This window comes from Mastigoproctus giganteus, chromosome 3 (assembly GCF_048544385.1).
Source record: "Mastigoproctus giganteus isolate SK-2022 chromosome 3, ASM4854438v1, whole genome shotgun sequence".
Taxonomy (NCBI): domain Eukaryota; kingdom Metazoa; phylum Arthropoda; class Arachnida; order Uropygi; family Thelyphonidae; genus Mastigoproctus; species Mastigoproctus giganteus.
The window spans coordinates 193,504,231-193,521,060 of NC_143577.1; the positions used below are offsets into that span (position 1 = coordinate 193,504,231).

General features: G+C 34.8%; 1 protein-coding gene across 2 annotated transcripts in view; it reads left to right on the forward strand.

Moving 5' to 3' along the window:
* Positions 1 to 16,830, forward strand: part of LOC150088533 (uncharacterized) — a 229,322-nt gene that overhangs the window by 111,662 nt on the left and 100,830 nt on the right. For both annotated transcript variants that reach the window (XM_090369554.1, XM_090369555.1), the window contains exons 12-13: positions 6,710 to 6,810; positions 14,824 to 14,998. In XM_090369554.1, coding sequence (XP_090225680.1) covers positions 6,710 to 6,810; positions 14,824 to 14,998 — 276 coding nt within the window. The remainder of the gene's footprint in view (positions 1 to 6,709; positions 6,811 to 14,823; positions 14,999 to 16,830) is intronic.

The window sequence follows — 16,830 nt, forward strand, 5'->3', positions numbered from 1 at the left end:
CTGCAAAGTTCACTCATCCAGCTGTAATCCAAAGTTTGGTGTCCTTAGTATGCTGCACAATGTACTTCCACATTCTCATTCATTTCATATGTGTCTTTACAATGAATTGTTGCTGACAGAAATTGTCTTAATTATATTGTGGTGACTTATGCAAAACAGTACTCAGACACCCACTAACATCTGGCAGGATGAGTTCTTCATCAATTGTATATAGTTTCCCAACTTAGCAATCAACAAGGAAATGTATGATGCATGCAAACAGCATTGTTTTGTCGTGAAGCATTGAAAAGCATCCTTGACAGTGTTGACCACTTTTGAAATTTGTCACAAAGTGATTTATTCTTGTCTGCCCTCTCAATATGTACCTTCTTCAAATGTTCAATCAGTCTGGAAGGCTCCATTGCCTCATTAGAAAAGACTTTTTCACATTATTAGGCATATTGGCAGCCGCTGGTATAAATCCAGAGTTCTCATTGTCTACATTTCTTCTTTGATTTTTTTGCTTCTGCAATTTCTATTCTGAAAAAAAATAATTTAATGATTAAATTTTAATGAAATAATTTTTAAAAAGTGTATTTGTTTGATTAGCAGCACCAAAACTTAAAAGTAAATAAATACATATGCTAATCAACATATGAAACATTTATAAATACGGACATATGAAAAGGCATTGATACAGAATGGTAATATAGATTCATAAAAGGCCAATTAAATTAATACATTTACCTTACGTTACTTTTTTAATTAAATATTTGTGCGGTGCAGCTAAATACCATAAACTTTAGCTATATCCTAAAAAAAAAAATGAAGATAGGCTATTTTGAAAAAACATATCTCCACAAACAAAATTAGCTACTAAGAATGATTTTTCTATGGCTTTTTGGAGTGCATGCTGATGTATGTATACAGTGAATATACAGTAAATTTGGTATTTCCATATTCATTTCAAAAGGGAAAAAATTACATTCTCTTTTTTTATAGCTATAGATTCCCAGAAAAACTTACTTAAAGGCACAAATGTGTGGCATTGATGCACACAAAAATAAATACAGGGTGTCTCAAAAATATTGGTACAAACGTTTAGAGGAGGTAGGTAACATCTAAAGGAATGTGAATCACATAGAAACCCATAACTGGAAACATCACGGGAAAGTAGTAGCAGAGGCACAAGAAGCAGAAATGACACAAGACATTGGGCCAAGACAGTAATTAGTGGCAAACATTTATTTGACATAATATTAACAATGGAGTATGAGATCGATGCATTTCATGATGTTACAACAGATGCTCGAAGGTTCCACCATGAGACATGACACCGACGCAGCATGAATTGTCGGACACGGTCAAACACACCTGGAGTTTCTCTGACAGTAGCAGCAGCGCAGACGAGTCTCGCCACGAGATCCATTTCCATCTCCACATATTCATACACAATAGATTTGAGTGCCCCCACAGAAAGAAATCAAGGCTCAATAAATCAGGTGAGCGTGGGGGCCAGGCAACAGGTCCACCACGGCCAATCCATCGATGCCCAAAACGCCTGTTCAAATGGTCACGAACACACGTTCCATAATGGGCAGGCGCCCCGTCAGGTTGAAACCAAATGTTGCGTCTCACATTTGATGGAACGTCGTCAAGTAACCCTGGTAGAACTTGTTCAAGAAAGATCCGATATTTAGCGGAGTTCATGCGGGATGGTAACAAATATGGGCCGACTAAGCAGTCACCGACCATACCTGCCCACACATTTATTGCGAAGCGATGTGTGCCGCATGGGGCGCACACCGTGTGGGCCCTCTGCTAATCGATACACTAGGTGCATGTCTGCCAGCTCACAGTTTGTATATCGGTGCACGCTCTTCGTGCAGCAACTACTGCTTGAATGAATAAACCAGAAATTTTCCCTCTTGCAAACTGATGAACAGCGCCATGTACCGACTTACGGTGACGTTTCCAGTTATGGGTTCCTATGTGATTCACATTCCTTTAGATGTTACCTACCTCCCCTATACATTTGTACCAATATTTTTGAGACACCTTGTATATGCTCTGATCTGATCTTGTAGCAAAAAAAAAAAAAAAAAACATACAACAAAGAATATTGCATGAAATATATTTTAGCTCATTCTGACTAATGAAAACAGCATAAGGGGGTAGGAAATTTATAGCATAAAATATTTATATATAACTACTTAGCAAACATGCACAGACCGACACCTATCACCTACAACTAATCTATATTATGAATCAGAGCTGTAACGCCCAATACGTTCTACGTTGATATTAATATTTGTAAAATAATAAGAGGAGTTTACCTCAATATAAGTACATAGAACACTTCCGTATGATGCTCTCCAGAAATTAAAAACGAAAAAATCGAAAACTTACATTAGAGTAAAAAATAAATAATTAAAAACCAATTTAACACAATTAAAAAGAATCTAACAAAAATATTCAAAACGATTTTCTTTCCTTTGCAATTTATTAACGTGTCTGTTTTTTATTTCTGAGGCCTGTGCTTCCCGTCACAAATCTATGGATGTCTTCAATACAGACCAATCGTTCGGATGTAGATAATTTTTTAATTTATCGCGAAGCTTCCTAACCTGGGAAAGGTATTTTTGTTTATTCGAATATCGAGATTTTAAGGCAAGCTTAACAATATTACGCGATGTGGCCAGTGTTAGTTGTTTTATGCCTGAAATTTTTTGATTTAAATTAACCCTGGAAAACTTCGGAATGATGTTGTTTTGAAGGCAATATTTTAGAAAAGAAATATGGTAACTTTAGGCCGAGTATCTTACTGTTGATTTAATGTAATTTTGCACAAAGCCATTCAAAAAATCCCTCATAATTGTGTGTGTATCGATAGGTGTAACCTATCGATACACACAAGGAACGAAAATCGTTTTGAATATTTTCGTTAGATTCTTTTTAATTTTTAATTGCATTAAATTGATTTTTAATTGTGTTAAATTGATCTGAATTGTGTTAAATTGGTTTTTAATTATTTATTTTTTACTCTAATGTAAGTTTTCGATTTTTTCGTTTTAATTTCTGGAGAGTATCATACGGAAGTGTTCTACGTACTATATTGAGGTAAACTCCTCTTATTATTTTACAAAAGGTAACTAATTTATACAAAAATCAATAGCTATTACCAATAATTGGTTATCTTGTGACAACTCCGAATTGTAGTAAGTATCTAAGGTAGTATTATTTAGAGAATACAGTAAACCCCCGCTATTCGCGGGGGTTACGTTCCTGAGAAATGCTGCAAATACTGAAAACGCGAATACTGAGTTATGGCTCCCATAGTAATAAAGGGGTTCCGTTCCAAAGTATGAAATATATAAGAAAAACTAGTCTAAAATTTTGTCTATGTATGTATTATATGTACCTTCATAATATGGATTGGATTGGATTTAGATTTTTATTGGCGCATTAGCAGCTTTGGCTATAATGCGCCAAGACCATGTCACATATAAAAAAAAATTAAACATTCATTGACCTAACTAGTTAGGTCACCATGTCAAAATAAATAATAACAAATGTATAAAAGATAAATCAATAGAAAAGCACAATAAAATGTAAATTTTATATACCAGTAAAAATGTTTATTGATTTTAAAAAGCTAAAAACAGCAGACACATGGTCATTGTCAGATAAAATCTGACTGAGTGTATAAGGCTCAGCCAGATGACTAAAAACGGTAAAATATAAATCACGTTCGTGTCTAAAACGTGGACACGGTTAAAATGTGATGAATAGATAAAATGGTGCCACAGTTCTCGCACTTAGGACAGTCATCTGCCCTCAGCATAAAAGAATGTGTAAGATGACTGTGTCCTATGCGGAGACGAGCTAGAACAACTTCATCCTTATGATTCCTGCGCAGACTAGACTGCCACGGTTAAATTACAGGCTTTATACGATATAATTTATTCGCAGTCTGTCTATTCCACGAATCCTGCCATTGGGAATGTATCTTTTGATGTACTATTTGCCTGTAGTCTGTATAGGGGATTAACAGGCAACGGTTATTATTGGGAATTGCTGATTTGGCTGCGGCGTCAGCCAAATCATTTCCCCTAATCCCAATGTGGCTGGGAATCCAGCAGAAGCGGATATCATATTCGCATTCATGGAGAACATGAATCTTCTGCTGAATGCTAGACAGAACTGGATGAGGATTATATCTCACAGATATTAAAGCCTGTAACATGCTAAGAGAGTCGGAATATAAAATGAACCGTTGGTATTGGCATTTACTAATGTGACCCAAGGCTAACTCTACAGCGTGCAGCTTTGCAGTAAATATGCTGCATTCAGAGGGAATCTGCTCTGATATAGTGCTGTCTGTAAAGACAGCAGCAGATCCCACATATGATTCTGATTTCGAACCGTCTGTGTAGACTGGCGCGAAGTCGGAATATTCAGTTCGGTGTGCTGAATGAAGCTGCAGGTAGACATATGGTGGAGTGTCCGACTTTCCCCAGTTTCTAAGCGACAAGTCGCATACTGGGACACGAGCATACCAGGGTGGAAAGGGTTGCTTTGATGTTTGGGCAACCTTGTCTACCTTGATATTAAGTTCTTTGAGTAGCTCTTGGAAACGAATACCAAAAGGACGATTGGCAGTCTTGCGGGTATTGTATAAATTTTCCCATTGTGACTCAAAAACGAATGGCCACGTAGGATGGTCTGGCAGGGATTTCAGTTTTAAAGCATACTTTAAAGACAACTGCTTGCGTCGAAACGATAACGGTGGTTCGTTTGCTTCGACGTATAAGCTCTGGACAGGAGATGTGCAATATGCTCCAGTAGCAATACGTAGAGCCTGATGATGGACGGGGTCCAGCCATCGCAGGACACTGTCTCTGGCTGAGGAATATACCTGGGACCCATAATCTAGTTTGGATCGCACAAGTGCATGGTAAAGCCGAAGAAGGGTCCATCGGTCTGCTCCCCAAGATGTAGAGGAGAGCGAGCGGAGAATATTAAGCCCACATGTGCACTTTGTGCGGAGTTGACGAATATGATCCAAAAAGGTCAGTTTTTTATCGAATATGAGTCCCAAGAATTTTGTGTTCGCTGCTACTGGAATAGCATTTTGTCCGAGCCTTAATTCAGGTTCAGGATGAAGATTACGCTTGCGACAAAAGTGTACGCAAACGGTCTTCTCCGGCGAGAACCTAAAGCCATTAGCAAGTGCCCAGGAATTCAGACTATCGATGGCTTTCTGCAGTTGTCTTTCAATAACCCTCATGTTGCACGACTGACAAAAAATGCTAAAGTCATCAACATAGAGGGCGCTGTTTACAGTTGGAGGAAGTTGTTCTGTGATGGAATTTATTTTGATGGCAAAAAGCGTGACACTTAATACTGATCCTTGTGGTACTCCCTCCACCTTCATAATATGACTATGTACACAGACAGTACATAGTTAAATGCAAGCATGTGGCATCGAAATGAAAATAAGAAACAATTTAATATTAAATGTAATATTTATTAGAAATTTCAAACCAGCGCCTTTGCTAGCAAAAAAACTTATCCCGCCAGTGCTATCACCAGTTTCGCTAAAGTGTTGATAAAGGAGTTTTGCCTTTTCACGAATGATGAGTGAACTTAACGGAATTATATTTTGAGTTCGGTCTTCTATCCACAGATTTAAAGCTTTTTCCATTTTTTCTAATTTAACATCACGAGTTACAGAGCAAATTTTTGAAGCAATTAGTGCGTTTTCACGGACACTACAGCGGATTTTTTCTTCCGATATTTTGATTGATCGTACCGTTGACTCATTGATTTTATAATGTTTTGCCACTGAGGAGACACTTTCACCATATTAGAAATTTTGTCTAATAACTCAATTTTATTCGCTAATGTCATCACCTTCTTTCATATTTTCACATTTCTCTTGTTATTCGTAGCCATATTTTTGTAGGGGTTAGAAAGAACTTGTCCACAATAAAGTCACTTTCTTCCATTAACACACTCGAAAAAGTCTGTTTTACACTGCAAAATGGTAGATTTATCACATTTGTAAAGCATATCAATTTATAAATTTATAAGCATATAAATTAAAAGCAAACGACGAAACCTTCCACGACAAGCACATAACACATACTGAACAAGGATTAGCGAGAAACATCCACGCTCGCGATTTTGTCACCCCTCTCCCCCCCACCCACTGAGCGCTGTTTTGACCGAGAAAGATAATTTTAGCCAAGCCCATGTTTTTTTATGGCGGAAAATATTCACGGCACATAAAAATTCACATTTTTTTAGGTTTCATTTTATATTAAATCAGTGACCGTGAATACGCAAAATCGCGAATACAGATACCGCGAATAGCGGGGGTTTACTGTACTACCTTAGATACTTTTCTCGGATGAGGAAGGCAAGTTCTGTTCTTTTGTGCCATTTTCTACCCTCTTTGGTTCCCCATAGTTATCAGAACCTTCTGCTACAACTTATGTTATTTGAAATACTAATATTATTACAAAATATTAAAAAATGTTTTAAATATTTTAAATAATATTAAATATTTAAAATATTTTAAATATTTTAATTTAAAATAATTAAAAAATTATTACAAAAAGCATTTTGTATATCTAATATTATTAATTCTTAAAATATAATATAAGTTTACTGGAAAAAAGCATTGCATAAATTTTTAAAATTTATGTTTGAAATATTTTTATAGGTTACTAATCAAAATCAGTGGAGAACTATACATACTAAGATGGGTCTGCCTGCATCTAATGCAGCAAATTCTTCAAATCAGATCAAAATTGCTTACAAAAGGTAAGTTTGTGACTAATTTTTATATATATATATATATATATTCATGCATACTTCCAAATGCTTGTGCACATTCACTTGAGAAAGTATATATAAAAGGAACTTACTTAATCTGGTAACAGTGACCCCCCCCCCTCCCAATCAATACTAATGATTGCATGCAAAAAAAAATACCTTACACATTATTTAAATCTGAGAAGTATGCAGAGGGATGTCTGACTTAGAGCCTGGACATCAACCCCCACTGAACGTCTTTGGACAAATTGGAGTGCATAATTGAAATTGAGGTGAATTTTAAAGCAGAAAATATTCCCAGGAGAGTTGAGATACAAATAAAATTTGCAATCTTTACTGCGTTCATATTTCAACACAGTTATTTAAAAATATCATTGCAGTCCTATATAATGTACTGCCTAGAGAAAATGCAGCCAGTTCTAGAGGTTAAAGGTGCACATAATGGTTATTATATATTTAAATGAAAGTTTACTTCTATATACCACTTGGCTATTCATTATTCACAGTTTCACAATTTGGAATATATTCATTAATAGAGACCACTGATCAGCTAATGTGAAGCCAATGAGCTTTGGAACAGTTGTCCTGACAGATTTTTAAATGTATAGCAGATTCATATTTTTAGGTGATACAATTTTAAAAGATATTAGCAAATTAGTAGAACCATGAATAATGGTGTTTGTCTGTAAGTTGAACATAGGCTTAAGGTCAAATTTTTGGTCTTCATTTGGAGCAGAGAGATATCCATAATTGAAATTGAATGCAGTAAATCATGCAAATTTGGATTTCAGCTACTGAGTTGAAATATACCTGAAATCCTGCAGTATTTTAGGATTGAAGCTGTCACAGAGCCCAAAAGTGTCCCTATGCTACATATTAGGTTTTTGAATTAAGTCTTGTTTGCAGCTACCTGTGTATGTTCAGATGTATTTCTTATAAATTATATTTTAAAAGAATTTTTACCTGTAAATGTTGATGGATATTCAGAAACAAACACACAAGCAAAGTATGAGAACATGTAAATTTAAAACGATCCTTCATAAATTTTTATATGAATGCTGCTTTTTCAAACTACAGTTTAACTGTGAAATACAGATGCAATATTCAGCATTCATTGAAATTTAATCCTTTATTTGTAGCGTGTTTAATAATAACCAGTATTAACGAGATTTCATTGTGAGTTTAGGTTAAATTTTGAAGCACAGACTTACCCAAGCAGCACTATTGAAGTACCGAAGTTTGCAGTTTTCAGAGATTATGACTGTGTTATCTGCATAACTCTTTTCTGCACCTTTCACACTATGTTATTGCTTACTTATCTTTACTGCTAGCCAGGTGGGTAAAGTGCCTGCCTGGCAACCCAAAGGTCACAGGTTCAAATCCCGCCTCGGGCTTGGATCATAGTACTGCAAAAACCTTGGGAGGTGCATTATGGCCACAGAAGCCGATGCGCCAACAACCACCAAAAAAAAAAAAAAAACTTTACTGCTAGGATTACTGTTGAGATCTTGATTTATTTCTCTTTTATAATGGTTTCAAGTCTTCTCCATTCTGAACTGCTGTGACGGTGTTTGTGGTAGAAATTTTTAAGTGAATTCGTCAGAATAGCTTTGAACTTCATATAATCCTGGACAGAGTTTAAAACTAAGCCGAGAAACTTCATTTTCTTAACTGGAAATTCTGATCATTCTGTGATCATGATTTCTAGTTAAGTAATAAAATCACGTCAACCTATGGAATACTTGAACAATTATAATTGAAGAAAAATCTCTGCACTAAATAATCAGTAATTCAAATATAAGCAGTCATAACAATCATGCATAGGGGAAGGTGATGGAGAAAGGTGCTAAGAATGAGGATTGAAATTTAATAATTATTTTCTGCATTAACTATCAAAAAATAAATACCTTGGTGAAATTTCTAAAGATAACACAAGAAATATCCCAAGCCAGTAGAAACTTTATTAGTTTATTTTCATTTTAAACTTTTTAAATGAGGAATGTAATCAAAACTAGTTACATTCCTGAGGAATGTAACTAGTTTTACATTCCTCAGGAATGTAACTTTAATAACATGTAGTATACTTCCTTGCAAATATAATGGCAAATCTTCAAATGTCAAATTACAGACTTTAAACAAATGTCACCGACTCTTATTTATTTTATTGCACATTCAGATATTCTTTCCTTAGAACTTTAGTACCATAGCATGCGTGTGCTCTCTCTCTCTCTCTCTCTCTCTCTCTCTCTCTCTCTCTCTCTCTCTCTCTCTCTCTCTCTCTCTCTCTCTCTCTCTCTCACTCACTCACTCACTCACTCACTCACTCAATTGCTGTGCACTTAAATTAAAGTATTGGCAATAACTTAAAAAAAAAACAAATTATTGGGTTAATACATCTCTATAAACCAGTTAATTCTAAATCCAGTTTAAATTCAAAGCAAAATTTATTTACACAAACATTACTGTTTGTGTAATGATTTAAGAATTTATTATAATTCTTCTTTTAAATTATTTTCTTCTATTCTTTTTCCTCTTTTGAGGGAAAAGAATAGAAGAATTTCATCTATTCTTTTTGTGACATAAACACATCAAAAAAGCACAAGAGATGTTAAATTACAAAGTTTCTTCCCTGGTTAGAAATACCCATTTTAGCTCAACACTCCATGTGATATACAATATAATATCAGGAATGAATAACCTCCGAATATTTATTATTATGTTTTTTTTCCTGATCAATTAAAAAAAAGGATAAAGTTTGCAATATCAATTATAAGAAACTATGAAAATGAAATGCCCTTGGGTAACTTCAAGTCTAATCAACAACTATCTTTTTTAAACTAATTTTCATGCTATCATAACATAAAGTCATATGTGATTGATTGGACTATTATTCTTTGACACATTCCTTCAACCAATATGATTACTTCTGTAAAATAATGCTGTCTGTAGTTTGGCATCTGTAACAAGAGCCTATCATACTCTACCTTTTCCAAAAACCATGCTAATTGACATGGCAGAGGTAAAGTATTGTAACACAAAGTAGAAATTTTAACATAAAGAACTCTGTAAAGGTGGAGATTGTAACACAAAGAACTCTCAGTTCGTAGTACCAAAACAGACTCTAACTTGACCTGTAAAGTAATAGTTTCCAAGCTAGATTTCTTAATTTCCATGGTTGACTGTCTAGTTCTGTATACACATGTAGTCGTATATTTATGACTAAATATAAATTTTATATTCATTATTTAAACCCATAAAATTTATCAGTTTCAGATGTAATATTAGTGTGCTTAAAGAGATATTCAATTCACTATTATTTATGTGGTTAGCTTTCTATTAAAGTTTTGTAACTTCATGTAGCTAGATCAAAGTGGTTGCAAACCAGGTTTGATGCTCTTTCAGTGGGTGATGTGAGAGTGGTTACTTTGAAATTGATACATCATCTTTTAAATGAAAGCCCCAAACACGAGATATACTAGAACCTGTGGTACTAAGAAGAAAAAGATACTTGTTTATTAGACTTGAATTTCTGTAGAATGTAATATTCAGGAAATACATCTGAAGGAGGGTTGTTGCAATATTGTTAAAAGCAATGAGAAGGAAAGTGGATAAATGAGGATGAGGAAAAGTTGGTTCTGTCAGTTCGGAGGTGGATAGTGAATTGATGCTGACTGGTTGCAGCATCCGTTCTTACTGGTTTGGAAGAGAATAGAGCAATTTTGAATTTTGAATAGAGCAAAAAAGCCCATGGGAGTATCCAGGAAAAGGCACGCAGCATGAACAGAACATCTATGAGATGAGTGGAGAGACTAGGTAAGAGATGGGCCAGTTAATTAAACTGGCTGCCCTCTTTTGGATGGAGTCTCAAAAGCGATTTCATGGGTACCACCCCAGATGTGGAAACAATATTTAACTATAGAGCATTTGAGATGTGTACAGAGTGAGTAGTTGTTTAGAAGAAAAGTAATGCCAAGAGGGAAAAAAAAGAAAACCCTTTTCCCCCTTGATTTATCCTAACCAACAATTTTTGTTTATTGGGTTTATATTGGATAATAAACTTAATTTTTTCTACCATACGAGTAAATGATTTTCTACTCATATAGTTTATCTTCAAACAGCTTATCTAAAAAAAATTGAATATCCTGAGTGCTGTTTCCTCTATATCCTGGGGTCTGATAGGAGCTCTCTCACACATCTCTATAGAAACTTAATTCCATCCCACTTGAACTATGGATCACCACTCTGTGACTCAGCAAAAAAATTCTGTCATGTCTGAATATCATCCAGCATAGTGTCCTTAAGATAGCTGTAAGAGCCTTTAGGAGAGGATCCTTGCTGTTTAACTACACAGCAAAAATTAAAAGTAGCCTGGCTATCTCCAGCTGGGAATACCTGTTTGACCTTCAGTGTGCCATACTATACCGTAATGAACCTAATTGCCCTGCAGGACTGATTGGAAGAGCTCATGCACATTTGGGACATTAACTTCCAACTTATCTTTCAAGACATTGCTACTCCCAATCCTCCCTGGACTTCATTCTTGCCTTTTTGCAAGTTTCTTTCTATGATGGGGAATATGTTCCCTAGCAAATATCAACTTTCAGTAGCTGTGAGAAGCTACATGAACCTTTGAAAACTTAGAAAAACTACATATCTCTACTGATGGCTCCAAAGCAGTTGCTCTATCTCTTCCTACTGAATGCAGTTATCTATACTGCAGAATTGTATACAACAAAACTAGTTCTAGATAACATGAACAATCACCATTTCAAGCAGTCTGTGATATATACAGACTTCACTGCTATTTGTTTCACTTTTATCCCTTTCTTCCTGAAACAGATCCAATCTAGATTGTCACTATCAAACATCCAACCAGATGAGATGGGTCACCTGCTGGATCTCTAGTCATGTCAGCATTCCAGGTAATGAATGTGTGGATTGTGCTGCTAAACATCCAAACACTGGATCTTCTTGTCAACTGAAAGTGCCCTATACTGACTACAAATCCATTATTAGAACAGCGTGTAGGAATCACTATTTCAATTTTGGCAAACTCAAATCAATAATAAACTACTGTATATGATTTAAAAAAAAAAAAGCCTGCAACTGTGGATATCTAGTTTCAGGAGTAACAGGCAAGAATAAGTGATTTTGGTGAAACTTTGCATTGGTCATTCCCAACCAATTGATCTGTATTTGCTTATAGGAGAGAACCCTCCTCAGTGTTCATTCTGCCGATCCCTGCTAACAATCAAGTTTATCCTCATTGAATGTCATCAGTAGTCAAGTATCTGGAAATCCAACTTTAGCTCTATCCAATTTGCAAGAACCATTAACTTTATCACAGATTCTTGGCAATGATGCAGATTTTGAAGAATTGTTTCAATATCTAAAAAGCATAAACTTATATGATCAGCTCTGAATAATCGTAGTATGGAAGATTTAGTCATACAGGTTCTGCCTTCAAACCACGAACAGGCATAAATGACCCAGGAAGCTCTTGTACTAAAAAAAAAAAAAAAAAAAAAAAAAAACCTCAAAATTACAACATAATTGCTGCTGCTTCAAAGCTTTTAATGGCTGTTTAGTTTTCTGGATCCACTAAATCTAATTGTCTGTTAAACCCACAAGAAATATATATATAGTCTGAAGTTGCCAGAATGTGGTGAAAAAAGTGCTATCCTGTGAAGTAAAAGAACATTTAAATGTTGCATACTGCATTTTACTGTACTCATTGAATAGAAGAGGGGTGCCTCCATAGCCGGGTGGGCAGGAGCAGCAGTGCGTAGCACACGCTTCTTGATCAGACCGAGGTTCGAGCCCGTGACTACCAAATACGGAGGATGCGGAAAGGTCAGGGAATGACCACTGCATATCCCCGGAGCAATATCGCCTTAGTTGCTAATGCTCCTAAAAACCAAATAACAACAACAAACAAAACAATAGAAGAGTTTTTGAAATTTTGCTCTGTTGTATAGTGGCATGGGGAAACTGGTTCTGCATAGCCTCAGTAGGGGTTACTGAAGAGCTCAGATGAGTTCCTACTGATTTCTGATACCAGCTGAGTGGAAGGTGATGCTGAGAAAAATATTTTAACATATCACAAATACCATCAAAGTGAGGCAGTTACTTCACTGGGTCCCATACAAACAAAACTCCTGGTTCAGTGGGTACTGTTCATTATTTCCAGTCTATTTAATAGAGGTCTGTTAAAGCAAGGGTTTACTGTAGGCATCATGACAGAATTTTCTGTAGGATCTAGAAATGTTGCTAAATTATATTTAAATAGGTTAATTATGCAAATGTTAATTTTAAGACTCCTTAAGTGCAGTCACTGTCATTCAGTCCACTTTTATCCCTTTCATTCCATCCTGCAACACGTTTTAATCTAGATTGTCACTATCAAACATCCAACTAGATGGTCACCTGCTGCTGGATCCTTATTATCTGTAACTTCATATTAATACAATAAAACTGCTTAAAATATAATCGTATTTGTTATCTTTTCACTTTAACAAAATACCTTGAAGAAAGACCTCATGATGTCCTTCCCAAAAATATTAACTTTGGTATTATAATTAAATGTAAGTTAAATTTTCTTTATTGTCAAAATATATTAATTAATGTAAAATAAAGTGATGTATGCACAGTACGTATCAGTTACATTATTTGGCAATTCCTTGATTGGTTTGGATAATCAGTTTTGCTATCTGGAATATTTTACATTTCACATATGTACTTATTAATAGGTATATACTTGATACTTTTCCCAAGTATCAAGTATCAACAAAATTGAAAATATGAATATTAGTTGCAAAAAATGAATGTTAAACATTCATAAATACCGCATTCCCAACCACGTGCTTAGCTATAAAATACAGTGTACTCTGCTTTACGATGTTAATCCATTCTAGGACACCATCTTATCGTTAAAATATTGTAATGTGAACCCAATAACACATTGTTTTTTGATAATTCATTTCAAGATCTCGAAGGTTGAAATTTTCGCTGTATAACTAAGCTATTTATCTCTCTAAAATGTCATTTTTAAGGTTACGAGCATGACCTTAAGGTCATATAAAAGGTTGTGAATGTGGTTTGTAAATTGTATTAGTTACCAATTGAAAATCATTAAACGTACTACACTTTCATCATTATCATATGTTATAAGAACCAATTTTGAACAGCTTTGTGATATTTTTTTGGAGGTCATGACCATAAAACAATTTGCACTTTCCAGTTTATTGGGCTTTTCTGTTACTGCAAGCAGTTATAAACGGGTAATAAACTTGATGTGATTGCATTTGCGAAAATACCGATAGCTGGAATTGTGTGGGTTTTTACGTTACTATGATGAAATGTGTTTGACCTTTACTGAAATCTTCAATCGTATAAAAAACATAAATAGATTTTCAGGATCTTCTCTTCATTCCTTGTTTTTTTTTTTTTAAGCTTCATAAACTTGTTACTCCGTGCATATCATGTTAGTTGCAATTTGTGCGTTCTGTTATGCATGCTATTGAAATTTATAAGGAAAAGAGAAGATTATCTTAGAAATAAATGCCTCTTGAAACATTTCTGAAGAAGACTCCTTGTGCAACAAACCAACAAGTGCCGAGCCAATAATGAGTGATCAACAAGTGTGCATTTAGTCAATGATAATGATGAAGAATAAACATTCTTAACATTTGTAAGCCATAAATAATTTCTCTATTATTATAATTTGCTCTTGATTGTACAGGCTAAGTTTTCATTTCTTTGGATAAATCAATCATTGTTTAAACATAAACTAATTAGCTAACTAATTTCATCGTTCTGAATGTAACCCCGTTTTTAACATTGTCTATGGGAAATAAATTCCCGCTTTACGAGCGTGCGCTAGGAATGAATTAACTCGTAAAGTCGAGAACTACCTATATTTAAAAGAATTAGCATTTTTTTTTTTTTTTTTTTTTTAACCATATGTTTTTTGTCATACTTTACAATTTCAAAATTTTTTAGGTATCTTCACAGCTTTGAAGATTTTTATCGAAAATTAGGTTGTACCATGTCAACAAATGTTCGATCAACACGAGTGAGGCATCGTTCGGACAGAAATTTTATTATGACAAGAAATAGAGACCGTGATATTAGTGCTACGAGAGGTAAACAACAAAGTAAAGAATCCAAGGAGAAGGTATTATTTTTAGTTGGATTGTACTTTTATAAGAAAAAAGAAAGTGAATACTGCTTACATATGTAGTGATATCCTTTTTTCACACCTTCATGGCAGTTGACCTGAATGTTACCAAGTTATGAGAAAACACTAGAGACCTGTGAACCTCTTCAAATGAAAATTTTAAATTGAAAAACTAGCAGGTATTTGTGCTGTTGTTAAATTCAAGATAAATTTATTTATAATCTGTCATATAATTTTCATGTGCAGTTTTCATTTTTGAAGTTTTCTACTCACTTTGCAAATTCATTTCATATTTTACAAGCAGTGTGAAGATGGACTTCCTCACATTTTATAAAAATATTACAGAAAGGTAGTCTTTGGGAACCATATTCTAGGATTTGGTGACAAGCATATGAAACTGTTTAAAAATGTCTTAAACTTTATTTTTAAAAAAAATGAGAGTTTAATTGATGCTTTCTAGAATGTGGGAAGATTTCAGGAAGGAACACTTTGCTCTTCCTTTTGGCAGTAAGTGGGTAATGGAAATTGAATACAAGATTAGTTTTTAAGAAACCGGTACATATTAACAAGGTAAAATGGATTGAGTAATTAAATGTGATATGTCATTATGAGTGACTTCAGCCTACCTCTTATGGACTGGTATATGTGGACTGGAACTACCCCTATATGGTAAGTTTTTTGTAAACTAGATCAATTGGTGATTGCTGCTTATTTCAGCATGTCTGAGGAAGTACAGGGGGGGGGGGGGGGCTCTGATATCTTAGATCTAATTCTCACTAAGGCATAAACTTTCAAAAGCTTTACTAAGTCTAGATATATATAATATCTAGGACCATATGGGAAGATAATTATAGGTAACTATAACAGTGTATCAGGTCTGACTTAAAAACAAATTACAAAACTTAGTTTTTCTTAACAGCAGTTAAGAAATTTTTAATACATTTAAGCTTGCTCCTTAGTGAGAATTAGATCTGGAATAATAGAAATCCTAGTACTCTCAGACATAACTGCACAACCACCCAGTTTGTTCAAAAACTTGTTACCATGTAATCCGTTTCCAGTCTATAAAAGGTAGATTGAAGTCACCGATAATGATAGTCATACGTGCTAGCCCATTCAAATTGCCTAAAGAGATTTTTGTCGTACTCCTCAGAATCATTATATCACACTATGATGTCATTAAACAATTGGATGAAGGTAGCAATTTTGACATTATGTACCTAGACTTTATTAAAGCTTTTGATACTGTCCCTCTTGGAAGGCTGCCATATAAACCAGAACAGGTAATGATTACTGGGGAGATCCTACACTCGATCACAAGCTGGCTAAAAGATCAGAGGCAGATGATTGTTGTGAATGAATGGTCAGTCTTCGTTGTGGACTAGCGTGACAAGTTGGAGTCCCTAAGAGCTTGTTATTGGATCTTCTTCTGTGTTTAATTTTCATAAATGATACTGATGAGTAGCAGCTAAAAGTGGTGTCTAAGGAAAGGCTGTCAAAGAGTAGCTAAAAGTGGTATCTAAGGGAAGCTGTCAAAGTTTGCTGTAGATTGTGAATGTGGAGAACGGTGGATTGTAATTTGAGTCGGGCATGTTGCTTCAAAAAGATCTAAATCGGTTGCATATATGGTCTGAAAAATGCAATGGGAGTTTAATGCTTCTAAAAGTAAGGTACACTTGGGGAGCAGAAATCCTTGAGTAACATGTAGGGTAGGGAGGGAAGTAGCTAAAAGTGGTTGAAGGCAAAAAAAACTTGGGTGTTATGATTCAACCTAACATTTCCATGTAGTGGAAACAGGCAACTAGGAAGGCACAGGGATCTTGTAATAA